Source organism: Mirounga angustirostris, unplaced genomic scaffold, assembly GCF_029215605.1.
Source record: "Mirounga angustirostris isolate CCGP_5_RB_7025 unplaced genomic scaffold, mMirAng1.0.hap1 SCAF_7, whole genome shotgun sequence".
Classification (NCBI taxonomy): domain Eukaryota; kingdom Metazoa; phylum Chordata; class Mammalia; order Carnivora; family Phocidae; genus Mirounga; species Mirounga angustirostris.
Window position 1 is genome coordinate 35039458 of NW_026991715.1, and position 18116 is coordinate 35057573.

Here is an 18116-nt window from a genome sequence, read left to right on the forward strand (position 1 = left end):
AACTGGTCGGAGAGAAAGCAATGGCGGATCAACTGAGGGGTTGGCGCTGCATAGAGCCGCTCTTGCTCTTCCTGCTCCTGGAAACACTATGGGGAGCCAGAGCCGGGCAGATCCGCTACTCGGTGCTGGAGGAGCTGGACAAAGGCTCCTTCGTGGGAAACATCGCCAAGGACCTGGGGCTGGAGCCCCGGGAGCTGGCGGAGCGCGGAGTCCGCATCGTCTCCAGAGGTAGGACGCAGCTTTTTGCTCTGAACCCGCAAAGCGGCAGCTTGGTCACCACGGGCAGGATAGACCGGGAGGAGCTCTGTGCTCAGAGCGCGCCGTGTCTGGTGAGTTTTAACATCTTGGTTGAGAATAACATGAAAATGTATGGAGTAGAAATAGAAATAATAGATATTAATGATAACTTTCCGCGTTTCCGGGATGAGGAAGTAAAAGTAAAAGTTAATGAAAATGCAGCTACTGGAACGCGATTAGTGCTTCCCTTCGCTCGGGATGCGGATGTGAGTGTGAACTCCCTTCAGAGTTATCAGCTCAGTCGCAATATGCATTTCTCTCTGGACGAGAAAAGCGGAGCTGATGGACAAAAATATCCGGAGCTGGTACTGGAACGGCCCTTGGACCGCGAGAAAGTAGCTGTCCACGACCTCTTTCTCACAGCTTTAGATGGCGGAGACCCCGTACTCTCTAGTACTATGCACATACGTGTGATGGTCCTTGACGCCAACGATAACGCGCCCTTGTTCACTCGATCCGAGTACAGAGTGAGTGTACCAGAGAACATACCGGTAGGGACTCGGCTGCTTACGCTAACCGCTACGGATCCAGATGAGGGAATAAATGGGGAATTAACTTACTCTTTTCGCAATGAAGAAGACAAAATTTCAGGAACTTTCAAACTTGATTCGAACCTGGGTGAAATCTCAACTCTGCAATCACTGGATTATGAAGAATCCAGGTTCTACCTCATGGAAGTGGTAGCTCAGGATGGAGGTGCTCTTCTGGCCAGTGCTAAGGTGCTGATCACAGTACAGGACGTGAATGACAATGCCCCAGAAGTGATCCTCACCTCTCTTGCTAGTTCCATCTCTGAAGACTGTCCTCCTGGAACCATAATTGCACTGTTTAGTGTACATGATGGTGATTCTGGAGAGAATGGCGAGATTCTATGTTCTATCCCCAGGAACTTGCCTTTTAAATTGGAAAAGTCAGTTGATAATTACTATCACTTATTGACAACGAAAGGCCTGGACAGAGAAGAGATCTCAGATTATAACATCACAGTCAGTGTCATTGATCGTGGAAACCCACCCTTGTCTACAGAAAGCCACATCTCCCTAACTGTGGCAGACATCAATGACAACCCTCCCATCTTCCCTCATACCTCATACTCCACCTACATCCTGGAAAACAATCCCAGAGGCATCTCAATCTTATCTGTGACTGCGCATGACCCTGACAGCGGCAACAATGCCAAGGTCACTTACTCTCTGGCTGAGGACACATTTCAAGGAATGCCTCTATCCTCCTATGTCTCCATTAATTCCAACACAGGCATCCTGTATGCTCTGAGCTCTTTTGACTATGAGCAGGTTAAAGACCTGCAGCTGTGGGTAATGGCCAGTGACAGTGGAGACCTTCCCCTTAGAAGCAACATGTCACTGAGCCTGTTCGTGCTGGATCAGAATGACAATGCCCCTGAAATCCTTTACCCCAGCATTCCCACGGATGGCTCCACAGGTGTGGAGCTGGCGCCCCGCTCCGCAGAGCCCGGCTACCTGGTCACCAAGGTGGTGGCGGTGGACAAAGACTCTGGCCAGAACGCCTGGCTGTCCTACCGCCTGCTCAAGGCGAGCGAGCCAGGGCTCTTCGCGGTGGGGCTGCACACGGGCGAGGTGCGCACGGCGCGGGCCCTGCTGGACAGAGACGCGCTCAAGCAGAGCCTGGTGGTGGCGGTGCAGGACCACGGCCAGCCCCCTCTCTCGGCCACCGTCACGCTCACCGTGGCCGTGGCCGACAACATCCCGGACGTCCTGGCCGACCTGGGCAGCATCAGGACCCCCGCCGACCCGGACGATTCGGACCTCACGCTGTATCTGGTGGTGGCGGTGGCGGCAGTCTCGTGCGTCTTCCTGGCCTTTGTCATCGTGCTGCTGGCGCTCAGGCTGAGGCGCTGGCACGCGTCGCGTCTGCTCCAGGCTTCCGGAGGCGGGCTGGTGGGCGTGCCGGCCTCGCACTTTGTGGGCGTGGACGGGGTGCGGGCTTTCCTGCAGACCTATTCCCACGAGGTCTCCCTGACCGCGGACTCGCGGGAGAGTCACGTGATCTTCCCCCAGCCCAACTACGCGGACACGCTCATCAGTCAGGAGAGCTGTGGGAAAAGCGAGCCTCTTCTGATATATGAGAAGATAAATGTAAATGAAGAACTAGGAGTTGTTCAGGTGAGATTTCTTTTTCAGTATGGTTGCTTGTAGCTTTTTTCATTTGTTTCCTTAATCATTTCTCTACCACATTCAAAATTGGTTAATCATGTAAATACTGAATCATTGTATGTTTCATTTAGAGATTAACTTGATTTAATTGGATGATGGTGTCTCCATTTGTTTTCAAGTTGTAGTTTGTGTTTAATGTCTTCTTTTCTCAATACGTGAAATTTTTAGACAATCTAGCTGATATCCATAGGCTTAAAAGAAAGTAGTTAAACATAATCACTTAACCCAAAGACTATCTTATACTAGAACTGTTACTATGTTAGTAAAGAGTTGTTTGATTAGTACAAGTTGTTCGAGATATAATGTTCTATTTTGGATATTTGTGTAAACGCCAATGGTGAATGTGTTTTGGAAAGGATGGTATGCAGCACTGATATTTTAGTATACCTGCTGTTTGCATAAGGAAATAATTTACAGTATTTTAATGAATCAGTGCAAGAATATCGAAAACTTCTACATGATAAAAATCAAAAAAACAGATTAAATTTATAGTCTGTGACATTCTCAAGTCTGGGAACTTTGGGTTAACCTATGTAATTACTAGACATGCATATTTGTTGAGATAAGAAATCAGTGTTCTTTATTTGGGGCACCCAGGTGGCTCAGTCAGTTAAGTGTGGGACTCTTGATTTGGGCTCAGGTCATGGTCCTTGGGGTCGTGGGATGGAGTCCCGCATGGGTTTCCTCTCTCAGCGCGGAGTCTGCTTGAGGTTTCTCTCCCTATCCCTCTGCCCCTCACACCCCCACCCCCACAAGCTCTCTCTCTCTAAAAATAAATAAATAAATCTTAAAAAACTGTACTTTATTCTGTGATGCAGTTTAAAATCTCCAAAAAATTAGATTCTGCTACATTCATTAAATACAAATATACCCTACACCTGGCACTTCTGGTTGCAGATAACTTCTTCACTTTTCGGAATCAGTATCTATTTGAATGTTTGCACCTATGCATGTGTTGGTACAATTCTGCTTTATTACTAGAGTCTAAGATTTGTACTTGGAAAATCAACATAAAAATTGTTTGAAATTTTAAAATTCATTTCTCAGGGATATGCTTTTCTTTCTTTCTTTCTTTTTTTTTTTTTTAAAGATTTTTTATTTATTTATTTGTCAGAGAGAGACAGAACACAAGCAGGGGGAGTGGGAGAGGGAGAAGCAGGCTTCCTGCTGAGCAGGGAGCCTGATGCGGGGCTCGATCCCAGGACCCTGGGATCATGACCTGAGCTGAAGGCAGATGCTTAACAACTGAGCCACCCAGGCGCCCCAGGGATATGCTTTTCTTAAATTAATAATTTTTCATAATGAAATGCAGGTCTCTGGGTCTCAAATTCTTGGGTGTGCATTGTGTAATGGAAGAACTGCCCTCTTTGTTTTTCGCATCTGATTTACTGAAGATGATTTTCAGATGCTTCTCCTTAATATTTTCAATCTTTCAAATATTGTACTTTCAACAACTTCATCAGCTGCAAAGTGTGACTAAATGGGAGAAATAGCAATAAAATACTATGATGGGATGGTAGGCTACATTACGTGACCAAACAAATGGTTTATTGTTACATGTGGGAACCTATGAGCACTTGGTTTTTGTTTTTTAAATAATTACTTCAAGGGGATCCAATATTTATATATTGAAGGGGATCCAAGTATATTTATATACGGATAATTCTGATTGCAGTTTAAATTGTGCAGATTCACTGAATAGTGAATGCATCCAAAGAGTAATGAGAATCTGTATGATGGAGACTGATAACATTCCCTCCTACTTGAAAACTTACTTTTCCATGATATTTTATAACAAATATTATTTTTTCATTACATTTTAAAGAAAAGGTATACATTTTGGATATATTTCCCAAGTTAATTTTTTCATGCAATGGAAAATACCTCTTAAACCTCTATAAACTCAACAGACTTTATGTAATGAAATGCTTGATATAACACTCTGAGTGTATATACTATATATACTGTCTAATCGTTTAAATATTTGGATCTTTAGTTTCACATGGGCTCTGAAAAGATAACTCTCCTGTACTAATTTAAGTGTTCACACCATGTTGGAAAAGCACTTGTTCAGTCATGTTTTGGAGAGAAGTCTTAAGTCTATGTTTTTTGTGTTTGTATGAAGTAGAGATGTCAATGAGTTTCTTTCTAGAATCCTAAATACAATGAGTAGTTTAAGATGTCTAATACTATTACACTATGGGTTCAACATTGCTACACACCTGCTAAGTTTTAGAATTACAATGTATTGTATAGGTTAAAAAAAGTTCCTTTATGAAGATTTCTAGTTTGGAAATGGAATTAAAACTTTAAGTCACTGGGACACCTGGGTGGCTCAGTCGGTTAAGCATCTGCCTTCAGCTGAGGTCATGATCCCAGGTCCTGCATGCTTCTCCCTCTGCCTACTGCCCCCCTGTTTGTGCACTCTGTGTCTCTCTCTCACAAATAAATAAAATCTTAAAAAAAAAAAACCTGTAAGACACCTATCAGAAACATGAAAATCGACATGGGAAGAATGTCAGTAACAAAAGGGTGATGATCTGTTAGTAACCTGGGGACAACATAGATTACTTTCTTTAGAATATATAATTATAAGGACTCATACTTCATCCCCCAAATTCAAATAACTCACCATTGCTAAGTGGCTTGAGAAGAAACAGTACAGTTAAAGACAGTGGCAATGTAGTGTGGAAAAAATAAAATCAGTGGAATAGTTTTAAAATCATGGTCATTTCAAAGTAGACACTTGGAAACTAAGGAAAAAGTTTCTTGCTTCTTACTGTACTTTTTTATAAGGACAACCAATCTCTTTGCTTACTTATCTATTTTGGGGGTAAAGTGATAATGATAATATAGAAGGAAGTGAAACACGGGATAAAACTAAAAGCTACGAGATTTGTCATGTTTATAAGTTAGAAGAAAATAAACAAGTGGAATAACCATACATATCAAGCTGATATTTCAAGAATTTTCATATTACACTTTCTACCATCACCACCACCACTACTTTCATTTGTGTCATTTTCTACATATCATTTCATTTGGTCTTCAGTTTTACTAAGGAACACAGGGAAGAAAATATCATGACCATTTTATTAAAATGGAAATGAAAACCACGATGATGCCAATAAACATCTTCAAGCAAGTTACCTCTGCTCTTTGAAGAGTAAAAATCACTTGTTATAGGTGGATAAAGTTCAAGTTCAAATAAAATGACCTCCAGATCGACGATACAGTGAATATTTAAAATGTTAAAATCCTTGTAAAATGGGAAGAATAAGTATCTGTGTCAGGACACGGTAGAATTTTCTTTTAACCCACTCCTTATTTGGAGCGCATTTAGTAACCACTACTGCAGTTCTGCAGCCGAGACGCGGGGTGCCGCTGTTGGCTAGTACTGAGCGTAGTATCAGCTTCTCCCGACGCAAAGGAATCTCCCCCCCCCACCCCCACCGCGGAACAGCGGTAACTGGGCACTCTCTCTCCGGTTCTTTCTGCCGCCGAGATATGTCAGAGAATCTGCCTGCCAAGACAAATCAAGGAGTTGCTCCTGCTCAGAGAATTCTTGGGATTATTTAGCGATCGTAGCTCTTCGGAATCAGAAAGGCAAAGTCGCAGAAAGCGGGATGGGAGACCGCTTGGGACAGAAGGGCCCGGCTGGGCGGAGACGAATGCCCTTTCTCTTTTTGCTGTCTTTGTTCAGCCCGGTGCTCCCGGAACAGATCCGCTACACTATTCCTGAGGAGCTGGCCATGGGCTCACTCGTGGGGAACCTCGCCAAGGATCTGGGGCTTGGCGTGGGAGAATTGCCTACCCGAAACCTGCGGATTAGTGCACAGAAGAAATTCTTTACAGTGAGTACTGAGAACGGGGACTTACTTGTGAGCGACCGTATAGACCGAGAGCAGATTTGTGGCAAGAAGTCAACGTGTGTTCTAGAATTCGAAATGGTCGCTGAAAAGCCTTTGAACTTCTTTCATATAAGTGTGGTAATTCAGGATGTCAATGACAACCCACCGACCTTTAGCCGAAATATCACTGAACTGGAAATCAGTGAACTGGCCCTAACTGGAGCCACTTTTTCCCTGGAATCCGCGCAAGATTCAGATGTAGGTGTCAATTCCCTGCAGCAATACTACCTCAACCCAAACCCGCACTTTTCTTTGATTCAGAAGGAGAACCCAGATGGCAGTAGGTACCCAGAACTGGTAGTGAAGACTCCCCTGGACAGGGAAGAGCAGTCTTACCACCACCTGGTCCTCACCGCTGTGGATGGGGGGGACCCATCTAGAAGCTGCACTACCCAGATAAGGGTGGTTGTGGCAGATGCAAATGATAACCCACCAGTGTTCACCCAGGATGTGTACAGGGCCAGTGTTCGAGAGAACCTACCAGTGGGCTCCTCTGTACTAAGTGTGATGGCCACTGACTTGGACGAGGGGGTCAATGCTGAGATCACATATGCTTTCATCAACATTGGTAATGTAGTGAGACAGCTGTTCAAGCTGGACAATAAAACAGGGGAACTCACCACTGGTGGAGAACTGGACTTTGAAGAGAGAGAGAGCTACACAATTGGGGTGGAAGCAAAGGATGGTGGACGACACACTGCGCACTGTAAAATACAAATAGATATTTTGGATGAAAATGACAATGCCCCTGAGGTAACCCTGGATTCTGAATCTAAACATATTCAAGAAGATGCTGAGCTGGGGACTGTTGTTGCCCTGATCAAAACACGTGACCTAGATTCTGAATTTAATGGGGAAGTTTTCTGCCAACTAAAAGGAAAGTTCCCATTTAAAATAGTTCAAGATACAAAAAATACATACAAGTTGGTCACAGATGGAGCCCTAGATCGAGAACAGACTCCAGAATACAACATCACCATCACAGTCACAGATAGGGGAAATCCGCCTCTCTCCTCCAACAGAAGTGTCACCTTGAACATCATCGATGTCAATGACAACGCGCCAGTTTTCGAACAGCCTTCTTACGTGGTCCATGTGGCTGAGAACAATCCTCCTGGAGCATCCATCGCACAAGTCAGCGCCTCGGACCCCGACCTGGGGCCCAACGGCCGCGTCTCCTACTCCATCGTGGCCAGCGACCTGGAGCCACGCGCGCTGGCGTCCTACGTGTCCGTGAGCGCGCAGAGCGGGGTGGTGTTCGCGCAGCGCGCCTTCGACCACGAGCAGCTGCGCGCCTTCGAGCTGACCCTGCAGGCGCGCGACCAGGGCTCGCCCGCGCTCCGCGCCAACGTGAGCCTGCGCGTGTTGGTGGGCGACCGCAACGACAACGCGCCCCGGGTGCTGTACCCGGCGCTGGGGCCCGACGGCTCGGCGCTCTTCGACACGGTGCCGCGCGCCGCGCAGCCCGGCTACCTGGTCACCAAGGTGGTGGCGGTGGACGCCGACTCGGGACACAATGCCTGGCTGTCGTACCACGTGCTGCAGGCCAGCGAGCCGGGACTCTTCAGCCTGGGGCTGCGCACGGGCGAGGTGCGCACGGCGCGCGCTTTGGGCGACAGGGACGCGGCCCGCCAGCGCCTGCTGGTCGCTGTGCGGGATGGGGGACAGCCGCCCCTCTCGGCCACAGCCACGCTGCTCCTGGTTTTCGCCGACAGCCTACAAGAAGTGCCGCCAGATGTCAGCGACCGCCCGGCGCCCTCTGACCCCCAGGCTGAGCTGCAGTTTTACCTGGTGGTGGCTTTGGCCCTGATCTCGGTGCTCTTCCTCCTCGCGGTGATTCTGGCGGTTGCCCTGCGCCTGGGACGCTCCTCCAGCCCTGCCTCCTGGAGCTGCTTTCAGACTAATGTCTGCTCCAAGACCGAATCTGGGGTTCTCCCCAACTTCAGCGAAGGAACTTTGCCTTATTCTTACAATCTATGTGCTGCCTCACATTCCTCAAAGACTGAGTTTAAATTTCTCAATATAAAGCCTGAAAATGTCCCACAACAAGATCTTCTGTGTAATGAAGCCTCTTGGTTTGAAAGTACCAGTAATGAAGATCCCCAAATGACTTCTAATTCAGTCAGTTTGCAACAGGTGAGTTACTTCAAAACCCATTATTTCCATAATCGTAACTAGATGTCAATAATTATTATAGACGTAAAAACTAGATGTCAATAATTATTATAGACGTAAAACATATGCAGACTAAGTATGACTTGATTTTATCGTGTTTTGTTGATTTTTCTGGTCATTGCTTGGGGGGGTTGTTAGAATTTTTTGTTCATTTATCTGTTGCAGTCTTTCATGGAAAGTGGCCTTGTGATGGTCTTGAAATTTTTGTTAAATCTAAAGCCATATATCCTGAAACATTTTTGATACATTAGTATCACATTCTCATTGGGAAACATATTATCATATAATTAAACATAAATGTAGGCAATTAAGTGGTTTACCTAGTCTCAATGCAGTTAATCCTAAACTATGTTTTGTATATAATATATGAATATAAATTTTTGTCATTGTAGCCAATATATTTTCACTTCCTTTTCATGTTTTTTATTTTTTTTAACTTTTTTTTATTCATTTAAGTAATCTCTACACCCAACAGGAGACTCAAACTCATGACCCCAAGGTCAAAAGTTGCAGTCTCCGAGGTGCCTGGGTGGCTCAAGTTGATTAAGCATCTGCCTTTGGCTCAGCTCATGATCTCTGGGTCCTGGGACAGTTCATGATCTCTGGGTCATGGGATAGAGCTCCGCGTTGGGCTCCCTGCTCAGCGAGGAGTCTGTTTCTCCCTCTGCCCTTCCCCTCTCTCATGCTCTCTCTCAAGTAAATAAATAATATCTTTAGAAAAAATAATCTTAAGATTTGCAGTCTCCTCTGAGCCAGCCAAGCACCCCCCTTTTCATTTTTTAAAAGTTACACAGAGATATTGCCTAAGTTAGGTCATTTATTCTCCGTGTTAATAAAATAGATAATGACATCCAAAAATGGCAATACTTACAACCAGCAGTAGGTGGGTTGGTTCCAAATGTGTTGTTGTTGGTGTCCTTATTGGAAATGGGACAAATAAGAGAGACTTTTAACTATAGAGAACAAATTGAGGGTTGCTGGAGGGGAGGTGGGCAGGGGGATGGACTAAATGGGTGATGGGTATTAAGGAGGGCACTTGTTGTGATGAGCCCTGGGTGTTACATGTAAATGATGAATCACTAAATTTTACTCCTGAAACTAATATTACACTATATGTTAACTAACTACAATTTAAATAAGAACTTAAATCATAAAAAAAATGAAAATGGGGTAAATATAAATGAGGGTGGAATGTGAAAATTCAAGATTTACATAAAAGTGTAATCTTATTTCTGTTCTCCAAGGCCCTAAGACCTATAACACAAAAATGAGTGGTAAATTCCAGGGAACATCCAAAATTGTTCAAAATATGCTCTTTTATTCTTTTTGGGGGAGAGAAGTATTACCAGTGACACCTAAGCAGATTTAGCCAAAATAAGATTCTCTGTATGATGGTTTCACAAAAACAGTGCAGTATTAAGTTAGGACTCTAAGTGTCGCTGTTCACTAACCCGGGCAAGGAAAGAAATGAGAACTGGAGTTACATCCCCAGCGAAAACCAGATCAGACATAATAGCTCTCCAGCTGCACAGGAATTCTAATCTAAAATGCTTCTCATCTGAACTACTTGTTTATGGAGCTTGGCTTCCAATTCTGAGAAGCATAAAAGTGATTGCGAACCTGTTCCCCATACTCATAATCCCAAGGAAGTCCGTAAGGAGCAGTAATGGCTGCTCTGCAAAAGCGCGGGCGCCACAGCGGGATAGTGGTGCTCTTTATTCTCCTAGGGACTCTGTGGGAGGCTGGGGCCAGGACAATCCGTTATTCCGTTCTTGAGGAGCTAGACAAAGGTTCCTTCGTGGGGAACATCGCCAACGATCTGGGGCTGGAGCCCCGGGAGCTGGCGGAGCATGGCGTCCGCATCGTCTCCAGAGGTAGGACGCAGCTTTTTGCTCTGAACCCGCAAAGCGGCAGCTTGGTCACCGCGGACAGGATAGACCGGGAGGAGCTCTGTGCTCAGAGCACGCCGTGTCTGGTGAGTTTTAACATCCTTATTGAGGATAAACTGAATCTTTATCCCGTTGAAGTGGAAATAGTGGACATTAATGATAATACACCACGATTCTTCAGGGAAGAATTGGAAGTGAAAATTCTGGAAAATGCAGTCCCATCCTCTCGTTTTCCACTAATGGAGGTCTATGACCTGGATGTGGGAATGAACTCTCTTCAGGGCTTCAAACTCAGCGGGAATAGTCACTTCTCAGTGGATGTGTGGGGCGAAGCTAATAGGCCCAAATACCCGGAGCTGGTGCTGGAGCGAGCCCTGGATCGGGAGGGAGAGGCCATTTACCACCTGGTCCTTACTGCTATGGATGGCGGTGACCCCATCCGCTCAGGCACTGCACAAATTCTGGTAATTGTCCTAGATGTGAATGACAATGCTCCAGTGTTTACTCAGCCTGTCTACCATGTGAATGTTCCTGAAAATCTGCCAGTAGGTACACCAGTATTGTCGGTAAATGCTACTGACCAGGATGAAGGAGTTCATGCAGAAGTAACGTATTCCTTCCTGAGGGTAACAGAAAAGATCTCAAAGATTTTCTGCTTAAATGTTTCCACTGGAGAAATATCAACTTCTGCAAATCTAGACTATGAGGACTCAAGCTTTTATGAGCTGGATGTTGAAGCCAGGGATCGGCCAGGTCTACTAGACAGAGCAAAAGTCTTAATAACTATCTTGGATGTAAATGATAATGTACCAGAAGTGGTAGTTACATCTGGAAGTAGATCAGTTGCTGAAAGTACACCTCCAGGAACAGTAATTGCTCTTTTTCAAGTGTATGATCGAGACTCTGGACTGAATGGCCTGGTAACATGTTCCATCTCAAGAAGTCTGCCATTTGAACTGGAAAAGTCAGTAGACAATTATTATCAATTAGTGACCAATACAGTACTAGATCGAGAACAGGTATCCTTGTACAACATCACTATAACAGCTACAGACAAAGGAATTCCACCTTTGTCTACGGAAACGCTTGTCTACCTAAATGTGGCAGATATCAATGACAACCGGCCTGCCTTCCCCCAGTCCTCCTATTCTGTCTACATCCCTGAAAACAACCCCAGAGGTGCCTCCATCTTCTCTGTGACTGCACATGACCCGGACAGCCATGAGAATGCTCAAGTCACTTACTCCCTGTCTGAAGACACTCTCCACGGGGCTTCCTTATCCTCCTATGTGTCCGTCAACTCTGACACCGGCATCCTGTATGCGTTGCATTCTTTCGACTATGAGCAGTTCCGTGACCTGCAGTTGAGAGTGACTGCGCACGACAGCGGGGACCCACCACTTAGCAGCAATGTGTCCTTGAGCATATTCATTCTGGACCAGAATGACAACACACCAGAGATCCTGTACCCCGCCCCCCCCACCGATGGTTCCACCGGTGTGGAGCTGGCGCCCCGCTCCGCAGAGCCCGGCTACCTGGTCACCAAGGTGGTGGCAGTGGACAGAGACTCGGGCCAGAACGCCTGGCTGTCCTACCGCCTGCTCAAGGCGAGCGAGCCAGGGCTCTTCGCGGTGGGGCTGCACACGGGCGAGGTGCGCACGGCGCGGGCCCTGCTGGACAGAGACGCGCTCAAGCAGAGCCTGGTGGTGGCGGTGCAGGACCACGGCCAGCCCCCTCTCTCGGCCACCGTCACGCTCACCGTGGCCGTGGCCGACAACATCCCGGACGTCCTGGCGGACCTGGGCAGCATCAGGACCCCCGCCGACCCGGACGATTCGGACCTCACGCTGTATCTGGTGGTGGCGGTGGCGGCAGTCTCGTGCGTCTTCCTGGCCTTTGTCATCGTGCTGCTGGCGCTCAGGCTGAGGCGCTGGCACGCGTCGCGTCTGCTCCAGGCTTCCGGAGGCGGGCTGGTGGGCGTGCCGGCCTCGCACTTTGTGGGCGTGGACGGGGTGCGGGCTTTCCTGCAGACCTATTCCCACGAGGTCTCCCTGACCGCGGACTCGCGGGAGAGTCACGTGATCTTCCCCCAGCCCAACTACGCGGACACGCTCATCAGCCAGGAGAGCTGTGGGAAAAGTGAGCCTCTTTTGATTCAGGAAGATTCAGGTTTTTGTAAAGAGGAAGACTCCCTTGTTCAGGTGAGGTTATTCCTTTTATTAGTTTTATTTGAACAGGAAAGTTTAAAATTTTCTTTGGTCACTGCTTAGTTTTCTTAGTCTTTGCATTGAATCAATTTTCAGAAGTTTCTTTTTTATATCAGTAGAGCTCTATTAAATCTTAGTACTCTTAGTACTTTCCAATTTCACGAAAAAATTCTTAGTAATGTATGCTGTAGATTTTCTTTACTTTTCTCCTGCTGGCAAGGTCTTCGTGCCTTGGGTTACATCTCTTTTGTTAGGGTTCCCCCCCCCCCGAATTGTGACATCTGTAAGATTCTTTTCCTAATGGGGCACCTGGGTGGCCCAGTCGGTTAAACTCTTGATTTAGGCTCAGGTCATAATCTCAGGGCCCTCATATCAGGGTAGTGATTGAGCCCCGGGCTCTGCACTCAGCCCGGAGTCTGAGATCTGTGAGAGATATTTTCCCCCTTTACTACTTAGGAATCAAAAATTATTTTTATGAAAGATAAAAGTAATTGATGTCTGTAGCAGAGAAGACCTGATCTTTGGTGTTAGAAAACCTGAATAATATTCCTGGGATTATCTGTTATTCATCTCGGGCTAGTCACAATATCTATAGTTTTTAAATTAACATGTAAATTTTTTAAAGATTTTGTTTATTTATTTGACAGAGAGAGACACAGTGAGAAAGGGAACACAAGTGGGGGGAGTGGGAGAGGGAGAAGCAGGCTTCCCGCGGAGCAGGGAGCCCGATGCGGGGCTCGATCCCAGGACCCTGGGATCATGACCTGAGCCGAAGGCAGACACTGAACGACTGAGCCACCCAGGCGCCACCAAATTAACACATAAATTAAATAGACTTGTCTTACCTACCTCACACAAGTTCTGAGACAATATAGTTTATTATTTTTTCAACTATAAAGCAGTATAATGAACAAGTATTTGTTGACATCACCAGTATTATAATTTTGATTGTTACCAAATATAAGCACCTGATGTTGTATGCCTACTACAATGTCTTCTGCAATCTATGTGCTTGATAATATTTAAAAATGAAAGTGAATTTTTAAATACGCTTATTAGTGTCCACTTACAAGCCCATATCCCTAAAAAATAGAGGACTGAATAGTGAATGGGAGAATGAAAGATTAACAGTGTTCAAATAAGAATTTAAATAATTTAGCATATTTAACCCAGATAAAATAAGGCTTCTGTCATGTAGAAACTCTATTCAAATATTTAAGGAAAGGAGAGGGTTATCATTAGAAGAATGATTAGTCTAATTCATTATGGCTCAAAGGTGTGGATGAAACTGTGCCTTGGTGAGTAGAAAAAAAGTTTTGATTTGTTGAAGTTGTTCTAATGGAAAATGGATTGCCTAGAAGGTAGGAGGTTCTATTATTAGCTCTTTCCAAAAGTAAGTTGATGGCCCTGAAGTTAATATAATATAGAGAATAATAGTATTTGATGAGTTGTTGAAGTACATGATAGCCAAGGTCTTTGCAGTCCTGAGCTGGAGGATTCTATGATCTGATAATGCAATAGATTGGCCAATTCTGCTTCTAAATTTGCTATGCACATTTAACATAAATAATTGAAAAGATCTCTTGAAAATAAATGTAACCTGGATTTGTCAGTCTTCTTTAATATTGAGTTGATGCCTTTAAATTAGGTACTAAAGGTAATGTATGTTTCTCTAAGTCAATATTGTGATATTTACATCTCAGCGATTATTGTACCATTATTTATTTCAAGATTCCAAATGTATATGACCAAGAGATTCCAGTCACACACATTTTCAAATCTGATTTGTTTGGACATTTGTGATATAATCCTTTGGTGGTTTTAATCAAAATGTAATAGTGAAGAAGGTGCCTAGTGGCACAGGTGTTGTCAGTTAAGCATCCGACTTTTGGTTTCAGCTCAGGTAGTGACCTCAGGGTCTGGAGGTCGATCCCTAGTCGACCTCCACACTCAGTGCAGAGTCTGCCTAAGACTCTCTCCCCTCTTCCTTTGTCCCTATCTGCTGTGCTCTCTGTCTCCCAAATAAATAAATCTTTTTAAAAAGAACTTAATAGTAAATAATTTTCAAGAACTTTAATCTTGGATATTGGTCATGGAAGTCAGATTGTCTCATACAAGTATTAAAATTTGTTTCATATGATCCGAGAGTATAAATGTTATTTTTTATATCACCAATTCTGGATGATTTAAACCACATTTTGAAAAAAAAAAAACAAAATAAACTATATCCATTTATAAGCAAAGCTCACTAACTGGGTTTTATGGATAGTAGGCTGGTTTATTTTATTCTCTTATCTGCTCATTCACTAACTGGGGTAGTATATGACGGTTTATTTTATTCTCTTATCTGAATTACCTATGACCATTTCATTTAAATAAATAAAGTATTTTATTGGGAAAGCTATCAGATTCTTCTCTCAGTAATAATCATTCATTCGTGTGGACTGACCAAGTGTTAAATCCTAGCAGTCATGGAACTTACTAAATTCTGACTAACTGAGGCTCTCCGATTTACATACCATATAGATCATTGTTAATAAGATAAACAGTCTGAGATTTTGAGTATATACTGAATTTTGAGGCATCGGGAAAAAAGCCTACCAAATTATTGGGCTAGTTTATCATCTGTGAAAACAACCCATCTGATCAAACTTCTGTTGAGGTAGCAGTTGTCAAAGGGAAGGAGTAAAATTTCAGAGAGAAATAGAAAATACTTGCATCTTTGCCTGGGAATGAAAACCCAAACAGAACTCCAAACAGATGTTTTCTCATTAGAAAAAAGTTCCATTGGGACACCTGGGTGGCTCAGTCATTTAAGCATCTGCCTTCGGCTCAGGTCATGATCCCAGTGTCCTGGGATTGAGCCCCGCATCAGGCTCCCTGCTCAAGAGCCTGCTTCTCCTTCTCCCTCTGCCTACCTGTCTGCCTGCTTGTGATCTCTCTCTCTCTGTCAAATAAATAAATAAAATCTTAAAAAAAAAAGAAAAGAAAAAATTCCATAAAGAAAGGTGAGAAGATTGGGGCGCCTGGGTGGCTCAGTCGGTTAAGCAGTTAAGTGTCTGCCTTCAGCTCGGGTCATGATCCCAGGGTCCTGGGATGGAGCCCCTCGTCGGGGGTCCCTGCTCAGCAGGGGAGCCTGCTTCTCCCTCTCCCTCTGCCTGCCACTCCCCCTGCTTGTGCTCTCTCTCTCTGTAAATAAATAAATAAAATCTTTAAAAAAAAAAAAGAAAAAGAAAGGAGAGAAGATGCATAACTTAATGTCTGGGAAGTCAATTAGACTTTCCACAGAATTTTTTTCCATAGAATTTTTTTATGCAAGTATAAAAATGAAGGTCGATTCTTCCCAATAACTCAATCAATAATAATATACTTCCTTTAAAACTGTAAACTTATTTCAATTTTATATAGTAGGCTTATGTTATATTTAATATATCCTAGTGGTCTAGTAGAGATCTTTAATATTTAAATTTATGTTGTAGAATAACTTAGAAAATTTGATTACTAGAGATAATACAGCCAGTTACTTCCTAAAGTACACTTTATGTTCAGAGTATGTTCATAATCTTATTTATCTAGATCTTTAATTATTCTTTAAGATAATTAACTCCAAAGAAGTTATCCAGAAGTAATCAGTTGAGACTTTTTTTTAAATAGTAAGAATAAGAAACAAATGTGAGATGACCCTATGAATTTTGAAGTGTTAGGTAGAAAAAGATCACAACATTGGGAACCATAATATCTAGACCGAAAATTTTGTTTGAAAATGTCTGCAAGTACTCATGATCTTTAATGACTTTGCTTACATCAACAGAAGGTTCAAAATTACTACTAAACAAATAGTATTTGACTAATGGAATTAATCTGTAATACTCATATTGGCTCCTTTGAACAAAAGTTATTTTATCTACTTGGTGAAAGCAAACATGGCTATAAATTGATAGATTGAAACAGCATTTCATTCAAAGTATTGCCTATATTTTGGACCAGTGCCATCAGAGAGCAGAAATAGATCACTTAGGAAATCCCCAGCAACTAAGCTAAGAAGCATTTTTCAATGTTACTTCTGATTTCTCCTCCTGGGGCTGCTATCTACTCCCCTAGGGCTTAAAATAATTTACAAAGCAAGGTATTTCTTTTTTTAAGTTTATTTATTTATGTAAGTAATCTCTACACCCATCATGGGGCCTGAACTTACAACCCTGAAATCAAGAATTGTGTGCTCTTTCTGACTGAGTCAGCCAGGCACCCCATAAGGTAAGTTTATTTCTTGCCAGGGTCTTCATTTCAGGACAGGTAACTCTTTTCTCCTGCAACTATGTGGAAAGAATTTTATTTTTGTCAGCTAAGGGTACTCAGATCCATCAACAATTCAGTTTTACTTAATTAACATCATTGGAACAATTGGTACCTCTAAGGATCTTCTCAGGACAGTGTATGCTCAAAGGCTATCTGGAGGCCCAACTTTTTTCAATTATTCTAGAATCGGGTAGGATGATTATTTGAATTGCATAATGAAAAGAAGCAGTCAACACCCACTTTCTTATGAATACACAGGTGGTAGAATCTGCAAACTCCTGCCTTCTATGCAAAATGAGTTGCTTCTATAGCTGATTGTTGTTGCTTGGGTTCTTACCTCCTCTCTAATGGCACTTTTTGAGCATAATTAAGCATCAGCCAAGGCAAATGATTTTCCTTTTTCTTCTCAGAACACTGAAAGTGAGGATATTTGTATTCCAACAATGGTTTTACTATTATATAGTCAAGGACAAGGCAATTTCCTCTCATTTTTAAAATCATTAAAATGGAGGTATTAGACTAAATCATCTCTAAGTTTCCCTCCAATCAAAAACTTTATTAAATTACCTCTCTGTATTCTAAAGAAAATTTTGACTTTCTGAGTCTTACATGGTGGCATCTAGAACATAGTCGGTGTTCAATATTATTGAATTAATTTGTTATACTCTGACATACCTTTTCAAAATAAATCACACTTTTTTTTTACCTGCAAACACTGATTTTACTGTGTTCTATGAAGCCTGAAGCAGTACCCAACATCATTTCAAAGTTGAAATGCAAAACAGAAAATAAAAGTTATCTGGAATTAGTAAGCACCCATCATGAACATTGTTGCATTAATTCATTTTCTTGAAATATATTTTTAAATAATATCAAAGATATATAAATCGGAGAAATATAAATGGAAAGATTTTGAAGGATAAAACAACTTTCTGAAAAATCAGTTATTTTGCTTCAATATGGTGCAGTAACTTAGTAAGGACTCTGAGCGCCGCTGTTCACCAACCAGGGGGAAAATGGTGCAAAAGATCTGCCAGAACCACTGAGCTTTTACCGTACAAAGAAATACCAGATTGAGATAAACTCTCTTCCAAGCTGCATCAAACTCAGTTCTCTTATACTAGATTCTGGGCTTCTTTTACGAAT

The 18116-nt window shown here is 43.3% G+C and overlaps 4 protein-coding genes across 4 annotated transcripts in view; all 4 read left to right on the forward strand.

The window, feature by feature from the left end:
- Positions 1–18116, forward strand: part of LOC123857349 (protocadherin gamma-C4) — a 283181-nt gene that overhangs the window by 34720 nt on the left and 230345 nt on the right. The window lies entirely within an intron of this gene.
- Positions 21–3929, forward strand: LOC135365373 (protocadherin gamma-A5-like). The gene has a single exon (XM_064596060.1). The coding sequence runs from the start codon at positions 21–23 to the stop codon at positions 2472–2474; it is 2454 nt and encodes an 817-aa protein (XP_064452130.1). The 3' UTR covers positions 2475–3929.
- On the forward strand, positions 5888–9070 carry LOC135365371 (protocadherin gamma-B3-like). The gene is made up of 2 exons (XM_064596057.1): positions 5888–8539; positions 9035–9070. Exons 1-2 carry the CDS (start codon positions 6119–6121, stop codon positions 9035–9037), a joined length of 2424 nt encoding a protein of 807 aa, XP_064452127.1. The 5' UTR covers positions 5888–6118; the 3' UTR covers positions 9038–9070.
- On the forward strand, positions 9600–18107 carry LOC123841934 (protocadherin gamma-A6-like). Its single transcript, XM_064596052.1, has one exon. The coding sequence runs from the start codon at positions 10245–10247 to the stop codon at positions 12735–12737; it is 2493 nt and encodes an 830-aa protein (XP_064452122.1). The 5' UTR covers positions 9600–10244; the 3' UTR covers positions 12738–18107.